Source organism: Pseudophryne corroboree, chromosome 4, assembly GCF_028390025.1.
Source record: "Pseudophryne corroboree isolate aPseCor3 chromosome 4, aPseCor3.hap2, whole genome shotgun sequence".
Classification (NCBI taxonomy): Eukaryota; Metazoa; Chordata; class Amphibia; order Anura; family Myobatrachidae; genus Pseudophryne; species Pseudophryne corroboree.
Window position 1 is genome coordinate 306,549,670 of NC_086447.1, and position 14,655 is coordinate 306,564,324.

Genomic DNA, 14,655 nt, shown 5'->3' on the forward strand with positions numbered 1-14,655 from the left:
ACCCACCTGGATTTTTCCAATACCTTTGAAGGACAAAAAACTTTCCAGCTATCTATGAGGTGGACAAAACCTGCACTTGGATCACTGGTAACAACCTCATGATTGCTAAAACTATCGGATTTATGCAAATTAACCGATTATTTGATGGTCATATCCAGTGACATTAGTCCTATCAGAGTGTTTCCTAGCCAGCTATGTGGAATTTTAATCAATAATTTTCTATACAGGCTTTTATGTGGCATATTATATCTTATTGTGTTTTATACGGTTAATTCATTGTGTGCTAGTAATAAGTGTGTTTATTTTATACAAGCCTTTCAGAGTTTTTTTTAAATACTATTGTTTCTTGTAATGATATGAGCAGCCAGCGCTGGTAATTTCCTTTTTCTTTTGAAAGTTAATACATTAACTGTATCTTCAGATTTCTAATTGCAATTTGTATTTTGGTAGAATATTTTCAAACCTGCTATTATCACAATCCTGCATTTTGCTTTTATTTTACTGCAGTGCCCACAGTACATCATCAATTTTTATACCATAAAAGAAGACAGTTTGTAACTGTAAAACATCCTAATTTTTTTACATTAATTTGTTATACTAATTTCTGGCTTCAGGTCACACCTAAAGGCTCTTTCTCGGCAATTACTATAAAAGATAATGAGTGCCAGGAAAAAAAATGTAATTGTGTTGTTAACCTGAAGCTAGCATGTCACTGGCTTTTAACTTTTTATTGATTAATGCTAAAATGCTAAACAAAAAGGTTTGTACACATGTCCCATTTTTGCATTCCCTGCTGTTGATTTATCAGTGTCTAAAATAACTCTGTACTATTCTGGGAAACTGATTTATTATGCATAGGGTTTGGACCATTTCTCTTACAGTATCTGTTGATGAATCTAGGCCAGTATGTTTTATTCCTCACAGGCAATATGGAAAGTTGAAGTTAAAGAATTGATCTGTTCCTCTGTGACTCTTCACGTTGCTGAAATTATTTAATAAAATGTTTAAATCATTTAGAAAAGCTGAAAAAATCAGTTATTTTGCCTCTGAAATTCCATACATGCCAGATTAAAGCTTCCTACTAAATCCTCTAAAAATGAGTCACTTGTAATGAATTATGCCAAGCTGATCTGAACAGATAAGTCATTTAACTCCAATTACACTTTTAGTTCTCAAATTAATTTTGTAATGTGAATTATTGCATGGATCTTAATACCTATGACTAAACATTTTAAGTCTCAGTGGTGGGTATTGTGTTTTGAGGCATTGTTTTTCCCTGTAGAATACACAGGCATGGTCAAATCAATCTCTACCACTTTGTACATCATATCACAGATGTTTACACAAAATCTATTAATCTAAGCAGTGTACCTAAATATGGAAGCATGGTTGTACTGGAAGGAAGCATCATGGCAAATGTAAAGTTGTTGACTGTATTCTACAGTGCATTTACAGGTCTATTAAAGATAAACACAAATACAGAATGGGAAAAATAAGTTAGACTCGCAAAAAAATGCAGGATTCAGAGTTCAGAAAAAAGGCCAACTCAGGTGTGTAACTTACAGTGGTTAGTTAATCAACTAAGGGAAGAATTCAATTAGCCACTGTAATTTACCACAGACTAATTGATCCCCTGGAGCTATTCAGTTAGCCCCCACTGACAGCACTTTTTTGGGATTTTTTTCTGCCTCTGAACAGAGGTGAAAAAAAATCCCTGATAACCAACAGGTTAACAGGTGCACAGGCGACATGCATACCATTACTTAGGGGGGCCCCTGGACTTAAACATCCATCAATAAGAGCTCACACAATAGGCTGGATACCACAGGACAATGGACTAGGAAGTAACTGAGGATTAGAAACACATGGGAGCATAGAGGGTGAGGGTCAAAGCTGGGTCAGAATCTCAGCCCAGGAAGATGAGTCTCTGTGAAGATGGCTAAAAGGCACTGAGTAGATGGTATGCAGGCACTGAGCAGATGGTATACAGGCACTGAGTAAATGGTACATCTTGCAGGCTGACCACAGGTACACTGGGATGACAGACAAATGGTTGGAGGTGGGTGAATACAGGGCAAGAGCAGGACATGGACATGCAGGAAATCTGTAAGAGAATCCACAGAACCAGCAAGGCTTGTGGAAAAGGAAACAAGGAACAAACTATAACTGGCACTGAGATCTGGGCTGGTTGGCTATTAAGAACAGTACCATCCAAATGGGGAGAGCCAGCCTGGGAGTGCATAGTGATTATTAACTTTGTGCAGCTGCAATGCTGCATATTTGACCAGCAGCATCCCTGGTTACCTAGAAACTGCAGCCCTCACCACACAGCATCCTAGTTGCTTAGGAACCGGTGGGGGCCTAGCAACGACCGGGATCCAGCAGGGAGACGAGCCGTGGTGGTGACTCGTAACAGTTAAACATGGTCTCAGGTGAAAAAAGGAGTGCAAATTGAAAAGCCATGGGTGCAAAAGCCTGAGGCTACCTCTCTTTTTCAACCTTTATACATAATGGCTTTTTTAAGAAACTCCTTTTATACATTTTTTTTTATCTCATGCAGCCAAAAGTTTGATGGAAAGTTTCAAGAAGATGCTGGATATAAAGTAAAGTTGCAGGAATAAAATAGCATGTATATTTTATTTGTGTCTTTTCTTAAAGGGATATCATTGCAACCCTAACTTGGGACTTCATTCCAAGCTGCACTCAATAACTAAAGCAACCAGATTAGCAAACTGCGCAGGCATTGTGGTCTACATGCACAGCTTAAAACATTAACTCTATACAGAGTTTGTACACTCAATTGTTTCTCACTTATGACAAAATGAGTGCTACTAGGTGGCAATGGGGCAGGAATTGTGCATTTGCATGTAGGCAAAGCATCCTGTGGGAATGTTGTGGGCATGTAGACAGTGTTTTGAGTTATTCAGAGGTGAGCATATGCAGAGATCATCTAACTTCAGTTGTATCTCCTGCACCACTTCTATAGCTAGTGCACAAGCAGATAATAGAATGCTGGTCTGACAAGTGGAGGGCTGGGGGAAGTGGCATCACAGAGATATGTTCGCTTCAGAATGCAGAAGAATGATACCATGGATTTTCAGTTGCTTTAAAAATCCAGAATTGCATCCATGAACAACCATATACAGTACAAAGTCACACATAATATAGCAAACCATACAAACAGAATACAACACACTAATCTGCTTGTACTCTATATCTCCCTACAGGCTTGGAACTAAGTAATTTCTCTCCATATTGCTGACCACCAGTGACTGTTGTTGTCTCTTTCTGAGATGTCCAGCAATTACTGGTGCCCATTGTGACCCTTGCATGCTCTGATAATGCTTTTCTGACTCCCATACTGATATTGTCCTATATACAATATACAGTACATGTCTTCCAACCACCGTGACCTCAGTTTGCGAGCCCAGCAATTGTGTTAGCTGTCTGACTGATTTTGGTCTATACACATGCCTGTTCTGGCTGGGCTGTCTCAGGGCATCACCATTTAAATACACAGTCACTTTTTATATCATGTTTGTCTATTATTTATGTATGCACATTTTTTTCACATACTCTCTACCTGTAAACGCATAGTAGGGACCTTCACATACCTACACTTTATATCACTTTACTATCACTTTTTTAGTGTGATGCCCTGGGGGAGTCCTTTGTTGGATCATGTTTTGGGGTTCCATGCATTCCAGATGTTGGCCCCATAATGTTAGGGACCTGCTTGACAAGAGGTGACCTGGACGATTGGTGGGGAAGCCAATATAATTGGCCAACAATATGCCGACAACCTCTTATGACATATTATATTTTATTATACTGTAATGATTGTTTAGTGCATCTGCACCCCCTTTGTCTGTGTATACTACTTTATTCTCAGCAGCATAGCACCTTTCATTACTGGAGGGTGTGCAATTTAGTAACCATTTTCCCTACTCTGATTTTGGTCTATATCAGAGGATTATTGCCATTTCTGTTATTTAACGTTTTGCTTGTATACCTTAGTCTCCAGGATATTGTTTGTGTGCACCAATCTTGATATAAACCTAAACAATGGTACACATGACCTGGGAGCAACTCAGTGGAAGTAAGCACATAGGACACTATGGGAAGCAATAGCTGCCATATTTGAAAAGTGGATGCAGTTCTATTGGTTCGTTAGGAAGCTGGTGACATACTTTACAATATAAAACTAGAATATGTCAAATTATCCTGAATCAACTGGCTTTAATATCAAGTTGATAAAACTATGTGCATTTGAAAATGTACTGGGATTTATTTGTATGTTAATGTTTTTGCAAAACCATTTCCTATAAGGTTGTTATAATATTGTACATGCACTAGAGGCCTTTCAGAAGTATTACCAAGACAAGAATTGGAAATTGCTTCAGTGGGTTGAATCATAATATGTTTAAACATGATAAAACATTCAGTTTAGTTTTTATTTTATTTTTTTACTTTACTGTTCCATAAATATTCAAGCTTGTGAATAGAGGTAAATCTTCTTAAACTACAATATTTCATGTAGCATGCAAGGCTTGCATGATCTTACCTAGCAACAGCTGTTGAACAAAACATCTTTCAGACATAGTAGTAACATTGTTTTACACAGCAAGAACATCTGTATTATAATGAAGTGAGAGAAAGCCATAAATAAACTCAGGTACTTTTTTTATATTAGTGTGTATCCAAATCACTTAAATAAAGAAAATGCACGTATTATATTGCTTATCTTTGTGGTAGATTTAATTAAGAGTGAGGTTTTGATTAAGTCTTGCATCCGCTCGTGTTTTGGGATATTACAGGTCGAAAACCTTGCTCTCTTTTTGTTTGCACCTCTATGGGGTTTGACAAAAAAAACAAGCAAGGTTTCCCTGCCCAGTTAACTCACAAAATAATAGATTTCCCACATTATTGATAACTGCACAAACTTTTTTCCATAATCTTGGCTCATGTTACTTTTTTTCCGTAGGATTACACAGTTTAAGAAGAATAATCTGTTTTAAAATACAGCACAGTATAATGGCAACCAAACATACAAATGTAATTATTAAAGGAACAACTAACATTTTGTAACCTCTACATAACTGCTTACATTTCTATTACACTGTTGCCATTTCAACATTCAATGTGTTAGATTATAATTTAATTATGATGCAGAATTCAAGAAAATCAAATTATATGATATCAGACAAGCCTATCAAATTCCAGACCCACCCAAATAACCTTCAATGCTTCTCTTTCTAATCACATCCTCTCTGCACAGTCCACATAACCTCACATTTTGTCTTCCAACATTGGTGGTCATTCCGAGTTGATCGTTAGCTCAATTAATTTGCTGTGCAGCAATGAGGCAAAAAAACGGCACTTCTGCGCATGTGTATGCGGTGCAATTCGCACACGCGATGTACTATTACAACGAATTATGTTGTTTCACACAGGGTCTAGCGAAGCTTTTCAGTTGCACTGCTGGCCTCAGAGTGATTGACATGAAGTGGGCATTTCTGGGTGTCAATTGACCATTTTCAGGGAATGTTCGGAAAAACGCAGGCGTGCCAGGAATAACGCAGGCGTGGCTGGGCAAATGCAGGGCGTGTTTGTGATGTCAAAACAGGAACTGAACAGTCTGAAGTAGTGATGAGCGGGTTCGGATCTTCGGGTTCCGAACCTCCCCGAACTTCACCCATTTTACACGGGTCCGAGGCAGACTCGGATCCTCCCGCCTTGCTCGGTTAACCCGAGAGCGCCCGAACGTCATCATCCCGCGGTCGGATTCTCGCGAGATTCGTATTCTATATAAGGAGCCACGCGTCGCCGCCATTTTTCACTCGTGCATTGGAGATGATTGTGAGAGGACGTGGCTGGCGTCCTCTCAGTTTCTATGTTCAGTGGGCTGCAAATTGTTGTGCTCAGTGTGCTGCAAGTGCAAATATCTACTTTCTCTGCCTGAAAAACGCTCCATATCTAACTGTGCTCAGTGTGCTAATTGCTTTATTGTGGGGACTGGGGACCAGCAGTATTATATAGTAGGAGGACAGTGCAGAGTTTTGCTGACCAGTGACCAGTGACCACCAGTATTATACGTTCTCTGCCTGAAAAATGCTCCATATCTGTGCTGCATTGTAGTATATAGTAGGACAGTGCAGAATTTTGCTGACCACCAGTATAACTATATATATAGCAGTACGGTACAGTAGGCCACTGCTCTACCTACCTCTGTGTCGTCAAGTATACTATCCATCCATACCTGTGGTGCATTTCAGTTGTGCGCAGTATATATAGTAGTCGGCCATTGCTATTGAAATATTACTGGCATATAATTCTACACATTAAAAAATGGAGAACAAAAATGTGGAGGGTAAAATAGGGAAAGATCAAGATCCACTTCCACCTCGTGCTGAATCTGCTGCCACTAGTCATGGCCGAGACAATGAAATGCCATCAACATCGTCTGCCAACACCGATGCCCAATGTCATAATAGAGAGCATGTAAAATTCAAAAAAATAAAGCTCAGTAAAATGACCCAAAAATCTAAATCTAAATCGTCTGAGGAGAAGCGTAAACTTGCTAATGTGCCATTTACGACACGGAGTGGCAAGGAACGGCTGAGGGACTGGCCTATGTTCAAGGCTAGTGGTTCAGCTTCACATGAGGATGGAAGCACTCATCCTCCTGCTAGAAAACTTAAGAGTTAAGATGGCAAAAGCACAGCAAAGAACTGTGCATTCTTCTAAATCACAAATCCCCAAGGAGAGTCCAATTGTGTCAGTTGTGATGCCTGCACCTCTTTTTTCTTTCATATTTCTTTGCATCATGTGCTGTTTGGGGACTATTTTTGTAAGTGCCATCCTGTCTGACACTGCAGTGCCGCTCCTATATGGGCCAGGTGTTTGTGTTGGCCACTTGGGTCGCTTAGCTTAGTCACACAGCTACCTCATTGCTCCTCTTTTTTTCTTTGCATCATTTGCTGTTTGGGGACTATTTTTTAAATCTGCCATCCTGTCTGACACTGCAGTGCTACTCCTAGATGGGCCAGGTGTTTGTGTCGGCCACTTGGGTCGCTTAGCTTAGCCATCCTGCGACCTTGGTGCACCTCTTTTTTTTCTTTGCATCATGTGCTGTTTGGGGAATATTTTTTAAATCTGCCATCCTGTCTGACACTGCAGTGCCACTCCTAGATGGGCCAGGTGTTTGTGTCGGCCACTTGGGTCACTTAGCTTAGTCACACAGCTACCTCATTGCGCCTCTTTTTTTCTTTGCATCATGTGCTGTTTGGGGACTATTTTTTTTAAAGTGCCATCTTGTCTGACACTGCAGTGCCACTCCTAGATGGGCCAGGTGTTTGTGTCGGCCACTTGGGTCGCTTAGCTTAGTCATCCAGCGACCTCAGTGCAAATTTTAGGACTAAAAATAATATTGTGAGGTGTGAGGTGTTCAGAATAGACTGAAAATGAGTGGAAATTATGGTTATTGAGGTTAATAATACTATGGGATCAAAATGACCCCCAAATTCTATGATTTAAGCTGTTTTTGAGGGTTTTTTGTAAAAAAACACCCGAATCCAAAACACACCCAAATCCGACAAAAAAATTTCAGGGAGGTTTTGCCAAAACACGTCCGAATCCAAAACACGGCCGCGGAACCACATCCAAAACCAAAACACAAAACCCGAAAAAATTTCCGGTGCACATCACTAGTCTGAAGTGATCGCAAGCGCTGAGTAGGATCTGAGCTACTCAGAAACTGCACAAAAAAAAAATTGTAGCTGCTCTGCGATCCTTTCGTTCACACTTCTGCTAAACTAAAATACACTCCCAGTGGGCGGTGGCATAACGTTTGCACGGCTGTTAAAAACTGCTAGCGAGCGATCAACTCGGAATGACCACCATTGTTGGGTGATCATATCATACAACCCATTATGAACCTAACAATCTGGTGGACCAGTATGCAATAGGTAGCATCTATCCTTGTGTATCAGTGCCTATTTCCCTATAGATTGTAAGCTTTCGAGACGGGGCTTCCTTCCACTATGTCTGTCTGTTTTTGCCCAGTTCTGTTCTATTACTGTTGTTCTAGTTGTAGAGCGCAACGGAAAATGCTGCACTATGGGGGTCATTCCGAGTTGATCGCTAGCTGCTGTTTGCAGCGCAGCGATCAGGCAAAGAAATGGCACTTCTGCGTTTGCGTATGGTGCGCACTGCGCAGGCGCAAAGTACTTTCACAAAAGCCGATGCAGTTTCACACAAGGTCTAGTGACGCTTTTCAGTTGCACTGCCGATCGGTGAGTGATTGACAGGAAAGGGGCATTTCTGGGAGGTAACTGACCGTTTTACGGGAGTGTGCTAAAAAATGTAGGCGTGCCAGATGAAAACGCAGGCATTCCTGGGGAAATGGGGGAGTGGGTGGCCGGACGCAGGGCGTGTTTGTGACATCAAAACAGGAACTAAACAGACTGAAGTGATCGCAAGGTAGGAGTAGGTCTGCATCTACTCTGAAACTGCTTGAAATTTTTTTAGCACTGATCTTTTCGTTCGCACTAAGATACACTGCCAGAGGGTGGCGGCTTAGCGATTGCACTGCTGCTAAAAGCAGCTAGCGAGCGATCAACTCGGAATGAGAGCCATTATAAGAAATTGTTAATGATAATAATTTGGAACAATTTGTTGTACAGTATGTGTGTTACTGTATATTCTTGTTTTAGCACTATGTTTTATATCTATTTATTCTTAGATCAACAGAGAACATTGTGAAATTACACCTTAGAGTATGATTTATTATTAATATACTAAAGTATGAGTTATTTATTATGGTCTAAATTCAATATGCAAAATGCAGTCAGAATAAAAAAATGTCCTGCCTGTTATTGAGAAATCTGCCTATATAAGAGACAAGAACAAAAAGGTCTGCTTTTCTTTCGATACAGACTAAAACCCTACTCTATATTGAAGAAAGGTCTGCAGTGCATTTTTAAATACATTACATATGCAACAAAACATTTCTTTTTGCCTTCCAGATATTTCACAGAGAGTTCTGTCAATAATACAGACTCAGACCCAGCAAAAAAAATTGTACTTCTATGGACTTCACTAGGCTTAAAAGAAGTTCAGTTAATAAATTATTCAGTATTACTTGACCTACCAGGCTCCTCTCCAAATACAATCACTCTAAACAATGGCCAGTGCTATTATCCAGGCGGACAGAAGTGTGATGAAGAGACCAAAAGTCAGGAGTTTCTGTATGCTGCTTACTCTGCCAATGGAACTCTAGAGGTAATGTGGCTATTTATCATGGTTATTTCAATAAAATAATTTTAAATGTTAGTGGATCTCATCAGTATAACAGTTTAAAGCAGCATGAAATCATTGTTGGGATTTAAAAAAAAGTTCCTTCGGAGCAGAGATAAAGCACAGAGAGGGAGATTTATTAAATAATGGAGAGAGATCCCAACCAATCAGCTCTTGTCATTTTGTAAACACAGCCTAAAAATGATAGTAGCTAATTGATTGGTATGTTATCTCTCTCCAAGGTTTTAAACTATACATCTGCTCCCATAGTCTTTACTATGAGGACATTTACCAGAAAAAATGCAGAACTGCTATGCTTCGTAAGGTATACAGCATGCCAACATGTCTACCAAGCACATTTACAGATACATGCCTCTTTCGCGGTCTTTTGAGTTGTCCATGTAAAATACACAGAACTTGAGTAAATCATAGGTCCCAGATTAAAGGAATATTATGGCAAAATCATACAGATGCATCCTTCATCATCTAGCCCCCAGGTCACATGAGCACTACCAGCTCGCATGCGACTTAAATGGTGCTTAGTGTCTTTTTCCCCCAAAAATGTGTATAATACTGAAACATAGCATTTCGTATACAGATAGAGCTGCAGTCATACACAGAATATAGTCGTGCCTAGCGGTGGCTGCCCTTGGGCTGCAGTGCCAACCAAAGACTGTAAGGTGGAGCCAGACAGCTCATATAAAGATACGTATGTAACATATGTTACATATCTAACATATATTTTACATACGTAAAATATGTACTGGCTTCCTTACCTGGGGATCAGCAGCCACCGCAGCACGGGACACAGGCACACAGTGCTCAGACTGTCTATCTTTAATAAGACTCCTGTGAAACCAGCCAATGAGAGTCTAAGGGCATGCATGCTCCTAATCTCTGGGTAAGGAAGCCTGCACATATATTGGTAAGGAAGCCTGCACATATGTTACTATATAAACATACATGTAAAGTTGTAAGTATGTGCTGACCAGCTCCCCCCTGCAGTCTTTGGTTGGCACTGCAATCAGCCACCGTTAGTCATGTTGCACATCATTTTAATCAGCATAACAATGCAAATAAGATGCATTTTCAGGGGAGGGGGGATGCACAAAAAGATACTCAGCATAAGTAAAAGCACTCACGACTAAGCCTGACTAGAAGGGCTATATAGCGTGAATGCAGCAACAATGAGGGAGGACACATCTGTATATAGTGAGTGGAGACCTCATCTATGAAGGCACCTGCTCCACTCATTTATTTAATTTAGATAATCTCATATTACAAAATAAAATTACATTTTGTGCACGTTAATTCTTAATCCATAATTAGCATGAAAGGCCCTCTTGCTCCTTTGTAAATTTGCAGACACCTCCATCTTGGCCAAGACATCTTTGCATTTCCATATAAAACCAGTTGTACAAAAGTAGATGTGTGCCGTCAAAGTACAGGAAATGAACAGATTTTAAATTACCCTTACATAGACCGATTTACATTTTTTTAGTATATTATCTTTGTACAAGAATAGTATTTAAAATATTTGTAAACAAATTAAGTTAAACCTTAATAATTGTAATAACATAAAATTCTAAATATTTGAATTATTCTGATATTTAGCACAGCCGATTTCTTGTGAAAGATAATTTATTTTCAGAATTTTTTTGTGTTCTTTTCTTTTTATTTCAAGGGTATGCTCAGAAGGTTAAAATGAGAACAACTGGATTGTTTAACTGTTTCAAACATAAAAGAAAGCCACACATACATTTATTTTCCTTCTGTATAGATGAAGCACCTTTTTTTCCATATGGAATGATACGATGAATCCCACACTATGGAATATGTATCAGGTCGTGTCATTTTAACGGTTAAACACTGTAGAACTGTTTCTTCAGTTTTTCATTTAAAATTTTATTTTCACTTCTTTTTTTTACTTGACAATGACAAAAAATCATGTATGCATCACTGTATAAGAGATATAATAAATAAAAAAATAAAAAAAATCACAGAGCTCAGCACTCGAGAAGATGTGATCACAAACATGTTAACTAAAAAATAATTAACCAAAATATATAAAAACATTATTACTCTAAATTCACCATTCCCAGGCCTGTGGTGCAAAATATGGTGTACATATCATACATGACAATGATAATAAATGTGGAAAAAAGGGGTATATCAATTCACTAGGGAGGATATATATCAAGCCTTCTAGATAGTTGATCAGTGGAAAAGTTACCCATATCAACCAATCAGCTTCTAAATATAATTTTGTAAGATACACTTGGTTAATACTAGCTAGAAGCTGACTTCTTGCTATGGGCAACAACATCATTCCCTAGATCTTCTAGCTAAACAGCAAATCTTTGGCCCAATTTTTTACACTCATATCCATAGCTACAGTAAGTGCAAGAGGCTTGTGGTGATTTGTATTTCTGCCGTGACTGGTTTTGTAGTTTTTCCAAAAATTGACAAAAAAAGATAAAATCACAAAATGTGGGCCTTTTTTGTTCCTAAAGTACAGTATTTTTAACCTTAAAACTTTAATTTCCATTAATTCCCAGTCAATGTTGACCACCTCCCAGGTCATAGTATTTTTTTCATCCACTTTAGGTCAAAGGCTGCAGCAAGCTAACTAGTTACTAAGCAACAGAGCAGTGGCGCAAATACATGGCAGTTTATGGCACATCTAAGAAATATTGCTACATAGTAGTGGCAGAAATTAAAAGTGGTGTAAGATAGATGTCATTGGGCCCTCCAACCCACCTTATGTTGGATATTAAAAATGATATGCACAGTTTAACAAACCAAGCACTTCAGTGACAGGGGCTGCCACTTTTGTGGCTGAAGTGCTTGGCTTGTTTGGCTGCCCACAAAACAAGCTTAAGGACTTAAAGCAGTTATGCTAACAGCTCTGCAGGGGAAATATGTCATCATCACTACCATCAGCATCCTCACCCCCATCAGCATGTACATCATCTGCACACAATATTAATTCAACCCCGCTGCAATCCACCATTACAGAAATCTCTGTACTTTAATGTAATAATAATTAATAATAATAATAATTGTATTTATATAGCGCTCTTTCTCCAACAGGACTGAAGGCGTAATTGCTGATAAAGGGATTCCTTTTAGAATTTGTAGTTCATTTTGATAAACATCATCTTATACACATTTTGAGGCAGAAGCCTCCTATGCCAATCGCTGATAAGGTTCCTGGCTGTGCTGAAAATACTTTCTGAGCACACACTAGAGCGTGAGAATCCAGAATGTACAAGAGCCTATCAATTGCCTTTTTTTTCTTTACAGTAGTCAAAGGGCCTCTGTGACATGACAATTTGTACAGTGTCATGAAAAAAAATCCTCCACCATTCTATGGATAGAGATGTCACTAATTTTAGCAAATTCTTTTAGACCCAACCAGCGGCGGGATACACTGCAGTCCGAGATTGCCGGAGGTGCGGATTGCCAGCAAATCTCAGACTTTTTTTTAAAATGGACAATCACTTACAAGGCATGGTTTTGCCTTGTAAGTGATTGTCCCTTTAAAAAAACACAGAGATTTGCCGGCAACCCGCACCTCTGGCGATCTCGGCCTGCATTAAATCTCTCCGCAGATGTCAAAATCATACAACAGGTTTTTTTTTTCTTTATTTAACTGGTAACTTGGCTCACATTGTGTGGAGACAGACTGCTTTTATGCATGCACACTGAGGGACAGAGCATAATGGGGTGCAATGTTCGGGGGTGCAGTGCACAGAACAGTACATCCAAATTATACAATTTCTTTACTTTTTTTTTTTACTTTTTTTTTTTTTACTTTTTTTTTTTTTTACTTTGTAATTTTTTTTTAACCCACTGTTTATGTGAATGCAGTGGGTGAGGCCTGCAGATTCAGTACAGTATCACTGAGATGGACACCGCACAGACTCGGAAGCTGGAACTTCAGGCATGTTCGGATTTCCTGAAATCCTAACCACTCATCTCTACTTAGAACCGAAGTGCCCTAGCAAAATATGCCAACTAACTAGGAATACTAAAACAATAAACAGAAATCAGCTAGAACTGAGAATTTACACTAAAGCACAGGTTCTCAAACTCAGTCCTCAGGACCCCACACGGTGCATGTTTTGCAGTTCTCCTTACAGAATCACAAGTGAAACAATTAGTTCCACCTGTGGACCTTTTAAAATGTGTCAGTGAGTAATTAATACACCTGTGCACCTGCTGGGTTACCTGCAAAGCATGCACTTCGTGGGGTTCTGAGGACAGAGATTGAGTACCTGTGCACTAAAGAATATGCTAGCAGGTTTTCTATGTAGCATAGATAATTATACTGGGCAGAGCAAAGATGAATAGCTCCATAAAGCAGAAAAGAGCAGGCAGGACAGACAAATTCAGACTGATTAAAGCCACTAGACCTAATCTAACTAGGAGCTGCTGAACTGTGCTTCTTCTGGATTCTAACATACGATCCTGATATACTGTATGTATATATATATATATATATATATATATATATACTTTAGATGTAAAATGACTGCTAATGCAATCACTTCACTTCTAACACATATCAGGGTCCCTGTCCTTGGACGTGATTTTTATTAATTCGGGCAGTTCATCGATTCTTATTAATGTACTGTAAATAGAGGTAGTAAAAATGGTTGGGCAAGATGGGAAAATGCATGCTGGGAAAAAAGAAGATGTGGTGAAAAGGGTCTTGGTGGGATGTGATGTCCTGCTGCATAGATTTAATTTAAGATGTGAAGTGGGTGGCAATGTCCAGGGCAAAGAATGTGGGTGGTGGTGGAAGGAGTTGAAATTGGCAAATAGACAACAGGGTCTGGAGGACTGGGAGAGATAAGTGTCTTAAAATAAGACTTTAGAGAGGAAAAGGGCAGAGAATGTTATGCGATTATAACTGAAGTATATGTTGTATTTCATACATTATTCACCCAAACAAATAAATCTTTTTTTTTTTAGGGTGAAGTTATTGATGTGCAATATGGGACAGTGGAAGAACTACAAAGAGTAATGCAATCAAAAAATATTTCTCGGAAATCTATTGCTCTATTAAAATTAGGAGTTTTACCATTATCATACAAGGTTAGTAGAAAGTATTTATGATAAAATGCTGTTTGATCTGAATAATGGAAAAGGGCACTTTAACAGAGTCAACATTTTAATTATCAACTTTAATCCCCACGTATAATGAACTAGACTATTGCACAATGTAAAGGCTTAGTAATTTATATTACTGGTTGGAAGTCAATAATTGTAACTTAATATGGCAATATGAAAGCATAAATATAAATGAAAATGCCATGATGCTTATCCCATTTTCTTTTGATTAAATGGTTA

The 14,655-nt window shown here is 38.9% G+C and overlaps 1 protein-coding gene across 8 annotated transcripts in view; it reads left to right on the forward strand.

Moving 5' to 3' along the window:
• NAALADL2 (N-acetylated alpha-linked acidic dipeptidase like 2) overlaps positions 1 to 14,655 on the forward strand; it is a 1,057,096-nt gene that overhangs the window by 477,422 nt on the left and 565,019 nt on the right. For all 8 annotated transcript variants that reach the window (XM_063916285.1, XM_063916288.1, XM_063916286.1 and 5 more), the window contains 2 exons: positions 9,027 to 9,282; positions 14,278 to 14,400. In XM_063916285.1, the coding sequence (XP_063772355.1) occupies positions 9,027 to 9,282; positions 14,278 to 14,400 (379 nt within the window). The remainder of the gene's footprint in view (positions 1 to 9,026; positions 9,283 to 14,277; positions 14,401 to 14,655) is intronic.